Raw genomic sequence first — 13,676 nt, forward strand, 5'->3', positions numbered from 1 at the left:
ATAAAATATTATTTTACGGCATTGCCCGTCACTTTTTTCGGTACAAGGCTAATATCACGGTATAACCCCCCTGAAAAGACTTTATATATAGGGTGTCCAAAGGTGTGTTTAGCACAAACCTGAATACTGCGAATAGAAATAAACAAGTTACATATATATAAAGTTTATTTAAATATAATCACCATTGGATTCAATCACGCGTTCGCAGCGATCGATCCAGGCTTGAAAGACACGCTTTAAATCATCATGAGAAAATTGCTCAAATTGCTCTCTTACAAAATTTTCAAGATCATCTGGACTCGCGAATTCGCGTCCTTCAGCTCTCTTTTTTAGCGTGCCGAATAAATAAAAGTCAGAGGGTGCAATATCAGGTGAATAAATTGGGTTTGGAACAACTTTGACATTGTTTTCCACCAATTAATTCATTACCTTATGACTTTTGTGAACTCTTGAATTATCAAAATGAATTGCAAACTTTTGTTTTTGTTGTTTGGATTTCTCAAACTCATCAGAATTGATAATTTGAGTAAGAACATTGTCAATTAGATACTGAGCATTCATCGTATTAGGTTTTTGAAGAATATCAATTGCGATGATGCCATTCACGCCCCAAAAAACCGACAACATCATCATTGGTGTGTCAATTTTTTTCTTCGGGAATGTTTGCGGATTTTCATCCTTCGGGATCCACATGATTTTGGCTTCTGTTGCATATTGAAACCATGACTCGTCCCCTGTTACTAAAAAGCGAAACTTCTTGGATTGATACGCACCCAATATAGAGAGGAGCTCTTTCGAAGATTGGACTCTAGATTTTTTTTGAACTGAATTAAGGTTGTGCGGAACCCAACGTGTATACGCTAGTTTGTAGTTCAAATAATTGTGCAGATAATAACTGACTGTTGTACGTGGTATCTTTGTCATCTCCTCTATCCTTCTGAGTGATGCTCTTGGGTCTTCATCTAGCGCTTGAAGAATTGCTTTGATTTTTCTTTGATCCGGCGATTTTTTGTCAATTTTTATGATGGGCGCCTTTTTGTTCATGAAGTGATACATCCTAACATGATACGTTACAGTGGAATAGCTAGGAGCATCCATACCGAAGCATTTTACCAATGTCTCGTAGATTTTTTACAGTCTTTGCATTTTTTTGCAAGAGCGAGGATGTTTTCTTTATGATTCATTAAAAAAATGAAAAAAATCCCGCCAAAATTTCCCGCGAAACCGCCTCTTGTCTCAAAATTCATTTTATATCCCGGCATGGCGCCAAAATACAACATACTCATCATATACATATATTCATATTTTTTATTATATATTTATAATCAGCATATATCTCCTTTAATAGTCTCATATAGAGCGCTGTGCTAAACGCACCTTTGGACACCCTATACAAATTTAATACAAAGTTTTTATTCACTCATCATCTCTACTTCTTTATTATCTTCAATCTCATTCTAGCAGCTCTCGCATCTTTTACTTCCTTCATTAATTCAGGCAAGTATTTTTCCAACCAAATTTCTGGTTTATTTTGTAATGCAGATTCATAATTTTTTGATTGTTTTTCCAGAGAATTGATTAAATCTTTGGCATCTTGGAACGTTTCAAGATTATAAAGCAGTTTTACGACTAAAACTGCTTTATTTTTATCGTCAATATCAATAAATTCTGCGTATTTTGATATTTCGATCGGCGAACTCTTTTCTTTGTGATCCACGAGTTCATCCTGAGCACCTACATTTTTATCGATTGGGAATTCTATGATTTCACCTACGTTTTCTCCTATTTTCATAACATGTATGCCTGCAGAGGGAACATGACTCTTATTCATAAAGAAATCCTTGCAATATTTACAAGGATTCTTATCAGTATTAATATCATTATAGGAGAATCCGCAATGTATGCATTTTTCGTTTAACAAGTCATTCTTCTCGCGTTTTTGCTTATTAATGGGATCAATTGATTCATTAATCCTAATGATAGTATCATTCAGAATGAATTTGATGAAAGTAGAAAAGTTTCTTGCTTTTTTTGCAAGTTCGTTAATGTGTCTATGCTTACCCTCTGCACTATTATTAGTGCTTATAGGTGGAATGCGGTGGTATGCTGCTAAATAGGGATGCGTTAAACACGCCATTTGACCGGGCGTACATTTTTTTTGTTCGCCCAAAAATTTCGCCATTTGAGAAATTCAAAAATTAAAAATAAAATTTTAATCTTGATTTTTTTATTTTCGTGATTTTTTTGAAACTTACATAAGCGATGAAATACTTTTTTTAAGTAATCGTTTATTATATATAAATATATCTTAATAAATTTAATTCCTTAAGGTAGAGCGTGTTCAAATTTAAAATCTCATACAATATTTTCTTAATGGCGTATTTTTCTGAGGTCGCCCAAATAAAGGTGAATTCAAAATTGAGAACTCCAAGGCGTATGGCGAGTATTCAAAAAGTACGCCACTTACAAAATATTGAATGTGGATTATCAATTTTTTGGCGTGTTCAATTTCAAATTTTGATATTTATGTTTATTTTATTCAGTATAATGCTAAGAATTAAAATATAAAATTCATAGAATTTTTTCTTTGAAAATATTTTACATTTTTATTAGACCACTCCTAGACTAGTCATCAGGTTATCCTCAGATCATCCTCAGACTACTCCTTATCAGATTACTTATCATCCTCAGACTACTCCTTAGACCCCTCCTCATCAGACTACTCCTCAGATCTTCCTCATAAGACTCCTCCTCAGATCTTCCTCCTGAGACTACTCTTCAGACTACTCCTTAGAGTCCTCCTCATCAGACTAGTCCTGAGACTAGTCCTCAGACTACTCCTGAAACTACTCCTCAGATTATCCTCAAACTACTCCTCAGTCTAATCCTCAGACTCCTCCTCAGATTATCCTCAAACTACTCCTCGGTCTAATCCTCAGACTCCTCCTCAGATTATGCTCAGATTATCCTCAAACTCCTCAGATTATCCTCAGACTACTCCTCAAACTCCTCAGTCTAATCCTCAGACTCCTCCTCAGATTATGCTCAGATTATCCTCAAACTCCTCAGACTACTCCTCAGACTACTCCTCAAACTACTCCTCGGTCTAATCTTCAGACTCCTCCTCAGATTATCCTCAAACTCCTCAGACTACTCCTCGGTCTAATCCTCAAACTCCTCCTCAGATTATCCTCAAACTCCTCCTCAGATTATCCTCAGACTCCTCCTCAGATTATCCTCAAACTCCTCCTCAGATTATCCTCAAACTCCTCCTCAGATTATCCTCAAACTCCTCCTCAGATTATCCTCAGACTCCTCCTCAGACTACTCCTCAAACTCCTCAGATTATCCTCAGACTCCGCCTCAGACTACTCCTCAAACTCCTCAGATTATCCTCAGACTCCGCCTCAGACTACTCCTCAAACTCCTCAGATTATCCTCAAACTCCTCAGACTACTCCTCAAACTCCTCAAACTACTCCTCAGACTACTCCTCAAACTCCTCAGACTACTCCTCAAACTCCTCAGATTATCCTCAAACTCCTCAGACTACTCCTCAGACTACTCCTCAAACTCCTCAGATTATCATCAAACTCCTCAGACTACTCCTCGGTCTAATCCTCAGACTCCTCCTCAGATTATCACTTTACACATATATATATCGATAACTAAATAATTACTTATTATACTTTCTTTATTTTTTTTTAATTTTAAAATAATATTAATATATCTTTCTACGTTTAATGATGAAAAGAGAAAGAGGAGTAAAAAGAGGAAAGAGAAAAGAAAGAGAGAGAGAGAAAAAAAAGAGAAAGAAAGAAAAAAAGGACGGCGATAATTTTGTATTGTTTTGTTATTCGTCCGAATGGCGGCTACTTCGTACCCGCCATTCGGCCCCAAAAATGGCGTATTATTCTATTTTTAAACGGCCATGGCGTAAAACTGTCGCATCCCTACTGCTAAATGCTCTTGATCTTTATATATCTGCTTCCATTTTTCCAGCTGCTCATCTGATATATTCTTTGTAGCATACATTTTCTGAACCGATGGATCAAAACATTTGTAATTGTCCTCAAAATCTTGGGCCGATTTTGATAATAATACTATCAGAGCAAAAACATGTAGTAAAGTATTATTGCCCATGGTTCCGAGATAGTGCCTAATACAGATATAATTTTGGAAATGATTCGTATTCAAAAATTTTAAAACTCCAGTACATAAATCGCTCATCCATTTGATTCTTGAAAAGTGCTCCATAATGTTTAATGATTTAAATTCAATATTCATGGCTGTAAGCCACTGTTGATAAGCAGCGGATGATTCGCTGCGCCCTATGTATATCCCTAGAGGGTAACCTCGCATATAGTAATTACCACGAGGAAAAATAAATATATATTTCGGCCATGAAAAAGTAGCATCTAAGTGAATTAAATTACACTCCAACGCCAAATTTCCTGATTCGCTTGGAATATATATAAGAAATTCTATAGGATTTCCATTGACGAATAAACTATCACTTCTTATCGTTGTGCTATAATTTACATAAAATTTCCCGGGATATGAAGTTAAGATATCACCAATCTCATTATCATGCTTTATTTTTTCCTGTATTTCATCTTGCAGAGGATGTCCTGGGAGATCAACTTTCGTTATTTGAATGTACCATTTTAACCTCCCTGAAAACTCTTTGGGTAATTTTATGTTTTTCATGTTTTTTGGTACAGTAATCATCCACAACGTATCTGATACTTTTGAATATTCAAAGGATACGATTTTGTCATACAATGTGATCTTAAAGTAATAATAATTATCTGTAGAAATTTTTAAAGGGGAATAATCTTCGTTTTGAAGTAGAAAATAATTTAAGTTTACAGATCGATCAGAACTTATATTGGAAAGGCCCAAATGAATAAATGCTGGCATTTGTTCCAAAAACTTCAATGTTTGTTCATAAGTTAACACATTGATATGAATACCAGGGCTTATTAGAATTAATTGCATTGATTTGAGTTTTTCAATATCAGTATTTTTAGAGCATTCAAAACAAATATGGCAACCATCTATTGTAATTGGAGACCGATCAACTGGAATTTTTTCTATGGATTCATGAAATTGTTTGATCGCTGTAAATTTAATACCCATGATTTGTTCAAAATCTGCTTGAATTTTTTTGTCAGCTTTCAAACAAGCTTTTGCTAAAATTTCCAGAAGGTCATTGTTTTTTATTTGATTCAAAACATTAAAGTTCTTGTACATAAAATCATTATTTTGAATTAGGGCCTCATGGAAGATTAAATGAATCTTTAAACGAATAACTTTGCTTTCATTCAAATTCATTACTGATATAATATTATTTGTTGAAACAATCGAAGAGAGTAATGGATTTCTAAATGTAGAAAATAACTCTGAGATATTGTATGCAAAAGATAAAACATACTTGATTTGGTTTGTAAATTGATAAGTCTGCAAATTGAATTTATCATTCATTTTGAAAATTGTTTCGTTTGGGCTTGACATTATCAATGCTTTCATGATTGGTGTAACATTATCTATATTACACGAATTTAAAATATTAATTGATTCAAATTTAACTGCTAGTTCATAGAAAGAATATTTACTATTATCCAATATAGATCTGATACGTATTTGATAATATTCTTCACCATTTTGATTTGTTTGATCTGAAATTAAAACATTAATAAAATCTTCGATTGTTAAATCACACGATTTTCCTGAAAAAGCAAAAATATTCGAATATCTTTTATCGCCATTAATTATTGCTTGTATTAATGGTTTAGAAATTCCTGCTTTTGAGTATAATTCCTGGTCAAATGAAAAATTTTGTAAGAAACCTATAACCTGTGCATAAAATTTGGGGCGGGCAATTATAAATGCTTCTAAAAATTTAAGAATATATTGTTCCCCTAGACGATGGATTTTGATTTTAATTTGACTGAGATCTGTTTGCAAATATTTTTCACTTATAATCATATTTACCATTTCTGTAAAAGCTTCAGCGGATTTCTGAAATTTAGGTGTTGTTTCATATGTTTGAAGATACTTTACTTCATCGCTATTCGAGATAAAACGCTCTTTGAGTTCCTCCAAATAACAAATGATAGATTTATTTTCAAATCCAAATAATTTATGTCCAAAATTATATACATTCTTAATATTTCTGTTTAATTCTTTGATTTTTGAAACGATTTGTCCCCAAGGATATGATGGTGAATCTCCGACATATGCATTTGATAATGAATCCAAAACAGTGAATTTAGGTTTACCATCTTGATAAGTTATTTTATTTGTATACCATTCTTTTTGATAGGGTTTATTGGAAGAATAATATAAATTGTTGAATCAGAATTTACACTATTACATCTAATAGAACCCAACTGAATTAAAATCAAATCATCCGAAACATTTAATGGTAGATGAAGATGGTTTAGCATTAAAAAAATTGTCACTTTTTAAAAATTTCGGATTTTTAAGAGTATGTTGAAAATTAAACATACTCTTAATATATGTTAATAATTATCATTTGATAAAATTATTTAAATAGTAATCAAAATATTGTTATAAATATTAATGGAGTTGAAAAATTATGATCATAAAAGTAAGATGTTAGCATCTAGCCTCAGTAGATACTAAGTCATATCAGAATAGACACATATTCATCCTCAATTGACTCTTACTCATCTTCAATTGATTCTCACAAATAATCAATTGATCCTCACTACTGATCAATTGATTCTCACAAATAATCAATTGATTCGCATTAATTATCAATAGATTCTCACTAAGAATCAATTGATTCTCAGTCACCCTAAATTGATTCTCACTACTTATTAATTGATTCTTACTCATCCTTAATTGATTCTCGCTAAGAATCAAGTGATTCTCACTCTTCCTCAATTTCTTCTTAGTATTATTCAATTGATTCTCACTGATGTTCAGTTGAATCTCACTAATAATCAAATGATTCTCACTCATCCTCAATTGATTGTCACTTATTCACAATTTATTCTTAAACAACCTTAATTAACTCCCAGTATTCTTCAATTGATTCTCACTAATTATAATTTGATTCTCAGTCATCCTCAATTTATTCTAACTCAATAAGAATATGAATATGAAAATGGATTGGAATAGGTGATAATTAAAATATATTGATATGAATTTGTGAGAGTGTCTTTAATAAAGAAAAATTTGTCAAAGAACAATAATGTCAAATTGGGTGGGAGCATATAGTAATGAAATATTTATTGATAAATATTAATGTCATAATAATTGAGAGCATGTAGTAATGAAAAATTAATTGATAAATAATATTAAATAGGGTGATTGCATTGATCAATACATATATATGAATGAATTTCGATGTCAAACCGTCAGTCATATTGTTAGTCAAAACGTCAGTTATATTCTCATTCATACACTCACTCAAACCGTCAGTCATATTGTCAGTCAAACTCTCAGTCATATTGTCACTCAAACTGTCAGCCAATTGTCAGCTAAACTCTAAGTCATATTCTAACTAAAGCCGTCACTCATATTGTCAGTCAAAACGTCAGTCATGTTGTCACTCAAACTATCAGTCTTATTCTCACTAAAACCATCAGTCATACACTCTCTTAAACTATGAGTCATATTGTCACCCAAACTCTCAGTTATATTCTAAATAAAACCGTCAGTCATACTGTCGGTCAAACCGTCAGTCTTACTCTCAATAAAAAGCTAATTCATAGTGTGTGTCAAACCGTCAGTCATATTGTCACTCAAATTGTCAGTCATACACTCACTCAAATCAACAGTCATATTGTCGCTCACACTCTCAGTCATATTGTCAGTCAAACCGTCAGTCTTATTGTCAGTCAAACTATCAGTCTTATTCTCACTAAAACCATCAGTCATACACTCTCTTAAACTATGAGTCATATTGTCACCCAAACTCTCAATCATACACTCACTCAAATCAACAGTCATATTGTCAGTCAAACCGTCAGTCATATTGTCACTCAAACTGTCAGTCTTATTCTAACTAAAAAGCTAATTCATAGTGTCTGTCAAACCGAAGTCATATTGTCACTCAAATTGTCAGTCATACACTCACTCAAATCAACAGTCATATTGTCGCTCACACTCTCAGTCATATTCTAAATAAAACCTTAAGTCATAGAGGCTGTCAAACCGTCAGTCATATTGTCACTCAAACTGTCAGTCTTATTCTAACTAAAAAGCTAATTCATAGTGTCTGTCAAACCGAAGTCATATTGTCACTCAAATTGTCAGTCATACACTCACTCAAATCAACAGTCATATTGTCACCCAAACTGTCAGTCTTATTCTCACTAAAACCATCAGTCATACACTCTCTTAAACTATGAGTCATATTGTCACCCAAACTCTCAATCATATTCTAAATAAAACCGTAAGTCATAGAGGCTGTCAAACCGTCAGTTATATTGTCACTCAAACTGTCAGTCTTATTCTAACTAAAACCGTAAGTCAAAGTGTCTGTCAAACCGTCAGTCATATTCTCAGTCATACTGTAGTTCATACTATCACCCAAACTGTTGTTCATACTGTCACTCAAACTCTAAGTCATATTGTCACTCAAACTGTGAGTCATATTCTCTCTCAAATCTCTATGCTTTCCATCTTTCTAAACCAGATTCCATTGTTAATTCTTAAATTAACACAAATCTTAAATTTCATATTAGTCATTGATCTGAAGTTATTGAAACATCTGACGTCTTTAGATTATCTTATCTAATATTAAAATGATTGATCTATTTACATTTTTAAAATAGTCCTAAAAAGTCTCAATATTTATAAAAGCATAATAAAATTAAATTTTTTAATATCATTTTGTAAATTATTCGTTTACTTTATGGCATAGTCTTGAAAAAGTATCAAAAAACATTATCTTAATGGTCTCTAAAGAGGTTAAGTAGCATACACACAGATATGCTAATGTGGTAAAAAGAGATTTATTGCAAAAAGTCCAAAATAGTATATTTATTATCAAGATTCGCGTGGAAACGTACGAGTTTGGGACGAATAACTAACATTCTTAAACATTTAGTAATACTCTGATAAGTACAAGTCCTTAGATGCGACATATGGCTTCTTTTGTTCTAACTTACCAAATTCAAGAACTCAAGTTGGCAGTAACTCTGTACTAAACATACTCTAAGAGCTTGTCATTATTCCGTGTATGACAAATCATACTTTAATGTTTTACTCGTTGAATAAAGAATGCTTGATTTTGAAATCGAATGTTTTTGCTTAAATAGTTCCAGATTCTTGAACTAGGGACGGAATTAGAGGACACGTCTTTGCTGGTTAGTCGCGTGCTTGATGACAATATGCTACAATTATAATAAACGTACAAAAGGGACGAAAATTGAGAGCTTGTAACTTTCAACCGAAATGAAAAATTAGAATGTTTATCGATTCGAATCTAATCATATCGGATCGGATCCTTATGCTGTTGTAGTTACAGTTTTCACAAAAATGTCCAGCATTATCTCTTCTTTCTTATCGGATTCCATCAATTACATCACTTGAATGCATAATTTACAAAAATACCACAATCGTAGAAAAGGCAATAGGACCGTCGTACGGTGGATCCCAATTGAATGGATAAAATTTTCGTAAACTTCGATCATAAAGCCCTCTAAATTTTGACATTTCACCTCAAAAATGAATAAAGGATCGCTAGATGCCTCCCAAGCGGTCCAGTTGATTATGCAAATGAACACACAGTCATCAGATGAGGAAGTACTCAAGGAAGTTCAAGAATTAATTAACCAAATGAAAAATGATCCTCAAAATTATCATTTATCTCTTCAATTGATGTCAACATCGTCAGATTTGAAGGTCTGTTGGTTTGCTGTTAACATCCTTGAGCATTTAATCACCATGTACTGGGTTCCTCACTCATTAGACCCAGATCCAACGGCTTCTGTCTTTACAGAAGAGATTAAACAGCAAATAAGATCGTTCTTACTTAGCTACATTACAGGCCCGATTACGCAACTGGATGAAAGCAATTCGAACTTAGTTTTGAAACTTATTTCTCTCTCAATGAAAGTCGATTTCCAGCACGAAGGCATCTTCTGGATCCAGAATTTCGGCGAAAATATAACTAACTATAACTATATCTTTTACTTTCTTCGAATTTTTCAATATTTTGCTGAAGATTTACACGCTTTTGATCATGTCGTGTCCAGCAAGACTTCAGCTGAAACAAAAACAGCTTTCTACAACATAATACCTGATATTTGCGAATCTACAGTCCAAATTTTGACGGATTCAAATGCAACTCAAGAAATTATAATTCAAGTATTCTTAATGATCGACTCATTTATGTCTTGCACTAATCCAGCGTTTTACGCCCAGATTCCTGGAATTATTTCCATATATATCAATTTTTCTTCATCAGAACAGCCTCTTGCTGTTGCGTGCGCAGCTCATAAGTGTTTAAATACCCTTTTCGGTAGAGTAAACCTCATTACTTTGTTCGAAGTTGAAGATAGACAACAAATTTTGGGAGCAACGCTTTCTTTCTTCGAAAACGAGTTATCTACTACAGATTTGAGCCAGTCAGACCACGAATTCGTGTCTACTTTGCTCGTAGCCTTCCAACCTCTCGCTGGAAAATATTTATTTAGATCCGACATGTTTGAAGACGATGCCGTTAACGAATTCCTGTTTAACTTCGAAGACTTGACATGGTCCTGCTTCGGAACAGACAATTTCCACCCAATGATTGAATTTTGGATTGATTTTTCACACGGAACTGTCGGAAGAACCAGTGTATTTGTCGATCCGTTCATCAGATTGGTCAAACACATTGTCGAAATGATGATTGACGATGAACAATACCAATATATTACAGATGAAGACTCCAAGAACATCAATGAGCTGATTAACGATCTTTTCAATCTATTTCCCAATGAAATATACCAAATATTCCAACGCGCAACGTCCACAGCTATAAATAATAGACTTGGTTCGGCCGAATTCCTTCTCAGCTGCTTTATTCATATGATAGATATACTTTCCGATGATGATCCTCATGTTGCGATGATCAGCGATAGCTTTATTCGCTACATGAACGAACTTATGACACATCGTATGGACGAAAACATCCAAAAGACCTTCGAACTGTTTATTCTTACGAAAACAATCATAGAAAACTACGTCCGAAAGTTTTCTAGGATGGATAGATTTTTCCTTGAAAAAGTTTTGCATTTATTGAGAGTTGCAATAGCTACAAGTCAAGAGTTCATCAATTCAATGCTGGAGTTACTTCTCGAAACACTAAAAATCATCCGACCACTTAAATCTGCCGAATTAGTCTTACAACAGCTTATCAGTCGCCACGAGGACTTCCTTAACCTTTCTCCCGAGAACTACCTTTTATACATGTGCTGCTTGATCACTGTCTCAGCTTCTCCGCCGACAGATGCCCAAAATACTCCATTAGTTCAAGATCCGAACGCAATTTCTGAGATGTTCGCTGTAACGTTCAGCAGCCTCTTGGACCCCCTCAAATGTCCAATTGCTCTCAAAATAATGAAACATTCTTTGAATTGTATTATTTTGACAGAAAGGACAAGCAAAGACCTCGTTTACGCTGCATTCGCGCCAAATATCGATCTCATCCTAACAATTTATGAAAAAGGATGCCCAGAAAATATAATGCAGCCATTATTTGATTATTTGTACGTTTTTATCACAGCTTTTAACGCTCAAATAGGAGACAGCATCGGCGAAATCATTGCCAGATTGTTTGCTCCTCTCGAAGGCTCGTTATCGAATATGATGAATGGAACAATCGAGCAAATCGCAGCCACATCGTTCCTCCAGCTTCTTTTCCGTATTGCACAGTTCAGAACATCAATAACGGCCGCTCAAACCGAAAACATTGTCAATTTAATTGACAGATTTGGTTTGGAATTCCTCGGATCGAACTGCGAGCTACTTCTCCCTACTATTAATATTATCAGTGCGTTGATTGAAGACAGATGGGCGGTAATTTCGCCAGAAAACGGAAATAGATTATTAAGATTTCTGTTTTTCGAAGGATTGAACAACCATTACCCAGATGCCGTGAAATCTGCGATAAAGACAATCACGACTGCCCAAACAATGATGAGAATCTTAGATACAATCGAAGACGGATTTATTTACAACGCTTTTACAGAGTTATGCACAGAAATGTGCACAAATAGGCATACAACACTCAGGGACTGCATTTTGGAGTTCATGAGCATGTTGTACGAACAAGTACCAGATTTCATCGAAAAAATCATTTTCCCTTATATCAGATCATTAAATGTCCTTGAATCTGACCAAGAAGTCCTCGCTCAGCACTTCCAAATGCTGGAAAACAGCGGAGATTTCTCTAGAGAGTTTTCAGCGTTTTGTACTGATGTGGCTTACCTCACAATGGGTACTCAGGACTACCCGGAAAATCATTGAAAAATGTTTGAATGTAAATTTTATATTATATAATTTATAATTTTTTTTAAAGAGTGCATAAATGTTTATAAACATCTATAGTTTACATAAAAACACAATTTTATTAAATTCTGACAATATTTGATATTAATAAATCAATATCATACCGAAGCGGTTTGAAGAAGCCAGGTTCTGAATGGATTACTATCCGTTTGGCTTTTTAAGATAATTATTCATTGAACGCTTAAAAATACAAGAATAAGAGTTGCAAAGAATAGTTCAGTAAAAGTATAAAACTGGTCATGGATTCTGTATTAAAGGTTGAACAAAATTAAAGAGTAAAAGCACTTCATTTCGGAAAATTTATCATTAATTAGAAGATGTAACCCTGAATGACAAACTAATATGAAATATCAATTAATACATTACAGGTTAGATTTTCTGCAAATAGAAAAGAAACTTTTTTTTGATGGGGCAACCCCAAATTTTAGCTAAAAGTGACAGGAAAAAAAAACGTTTAGTATTAAAAAAAAAGACCGATGAGAGCTTCGTTCGAAATATAGAGGGAACTGAGAATGCGCAACCATTCTCAGGGAATATTGGATGCTATTCCCGTTCCCTCTGTATGGAAAATTGAGGTTTTCAAAGGGAGTTAAAATAATATCAAATTTATACTAATTTACTTCAAAATACAAAAGTATTTGACAGCTAAAATTAGTTACTTTAGCAAGCCTATCAATACCCTTTTACGATTATTGTTACTTTTTCGAAATAAAAGTAAAAACAAATTTATACTAATTTACTTCAAAATACAAAAGTATTTGACAGCTAAAATTAGTTACTTTAGCAAGCCTATCAATACTCTTTTACGATTATTGCTACTTTTTCGAAATAAAAGTAAAAACAAATTTATACTAATTTACTTCAAAATACAAAAGTATTTGACAGCTAAAATTAGTTACTTTAGCAAGCCTATCAATACCCTTTTACGATTATTGTTACTTTTTCGAAATAAAAGTAAAAACAAATTTATACTAATTTACTTCAAAATACAAAAGTATTTGACAGCTAAAATTAGTTACTTTAGCAAGCCTATCAATACTCTTTTACGATTATTGCTACTTTTTCGAAATAAAAGTAAAAACAAATTTATACTAATTTACTTCAAAATACAAAAGTATTTGACAGCTAAAATTAGTTACT

The 13,676-nt window shown here is 33.4% G+C and overlaps 3 protein-coding genes and 1 pseudogene across 4 annotated transcripts, besides 5 other annotated features; 2 read left to right on the plus strand and 2 right to left on the minus strand.

Moving 5' to 3' along the window:
- Nucleotides 1-88: 88 nt before the first annotated feature.
- Nucleotides 89-116: a terminal%2Cinverted (terminal inverted repeat of Mariner transposon ID:TVAGG3_0272460).
- Nucleotides 89-1,391: a mobile genetic element.
- TVAGG3_0272470 lies at nucleotides 169-1,295 on the minus strand (annotated as a pseudogene). The gene has a single exon. A coding segment is annotated over exon 1 (1,127 nt).
- Nucleotides 1,364-1,391: a terminal%2Cinverted (terminal inverted repeat of Mariner transposon ID:TVAGG3_0272460).
- A 38-nt stretch (nucleotides 1,392-1,429) lies between these two features.
- Nucleotides 1,430-2,182, minus strand: TVAGG3_0272480 (organellar and viral DNA polymerase type B; the record flags this gene model as incomplete). Its single annotated transcript, XM_001580956.1, has 1 exon — nucleotides 1,430-2,182. One exon carries the CDS (start codon nucleotides 2,180-2,182, stop codon nucleotides 1,430-1,432), a length of 753 nt encoding a protein of 250 aa, XP_001581006.1.
- A 440-nt stretch (nucleotides 2,183-2,622) lies between these two features.
- TVAGG3_0272490 (uncharacterized protein) lies at nucleotides 2,623-3,644 on the plus strand (the record flags this gene model as incomplete). Its single annotated transcript, XM_001580957.1, has 1 exon — nucleotides 2,955-3,110. The coding sequence occupies one exon, from the start codon at nucleotides 2,955-2,957 to the stop codon at nucleotides 3,108-3,110; it is 156 nt and encodes a 51-aa protein (XP_001581007.1).
- Nucleotides 3,645-9,355: 5,711 nt separating this feature from the next.
- TVAGG3_0272500 (uncharacterized protein) lies at nucleotides 9,356-12,542 on the plus strand (the record flags this gene model as incomplete). The annotated part of the gene is made up of 1 exon (XM_001580958.1): nucleotides 9,708-12,494. The coding sequence occupies one exon, from the start codon at nucleotides 9,708-9,710 to the stop codon at nucleotides 12,492-12,494; it is 2,787 nt and encodes a 928-aa protein (XP_001581008.1).
- Nucleotides 12,543-12,946: 404 nt separating this feature from the next.
- Nucleotides 12,947-12,976: a terminal%2Cinverted (terminal inverted repeat of MuDR-3_TvMULE3 transposon ID:TVAGG3_0272510).
- Nucleotides 12,947-13,676: part of a mobile genetic element that runs on past the window's edge.

The sequence above is a fragment of the Trichomonas vaginalis genome, chromosome V, assembly GCF_026262505.1.
Source record: "Trichomonas vaginalis G3 chromosome V, whole genome shotgun sequence".
Taxonomy (NCBI): Eukaryota; Parabasalia; order Trichomonadida; family Trichomonadidae; genus Trichomonas; species Trichomonas vaginalis.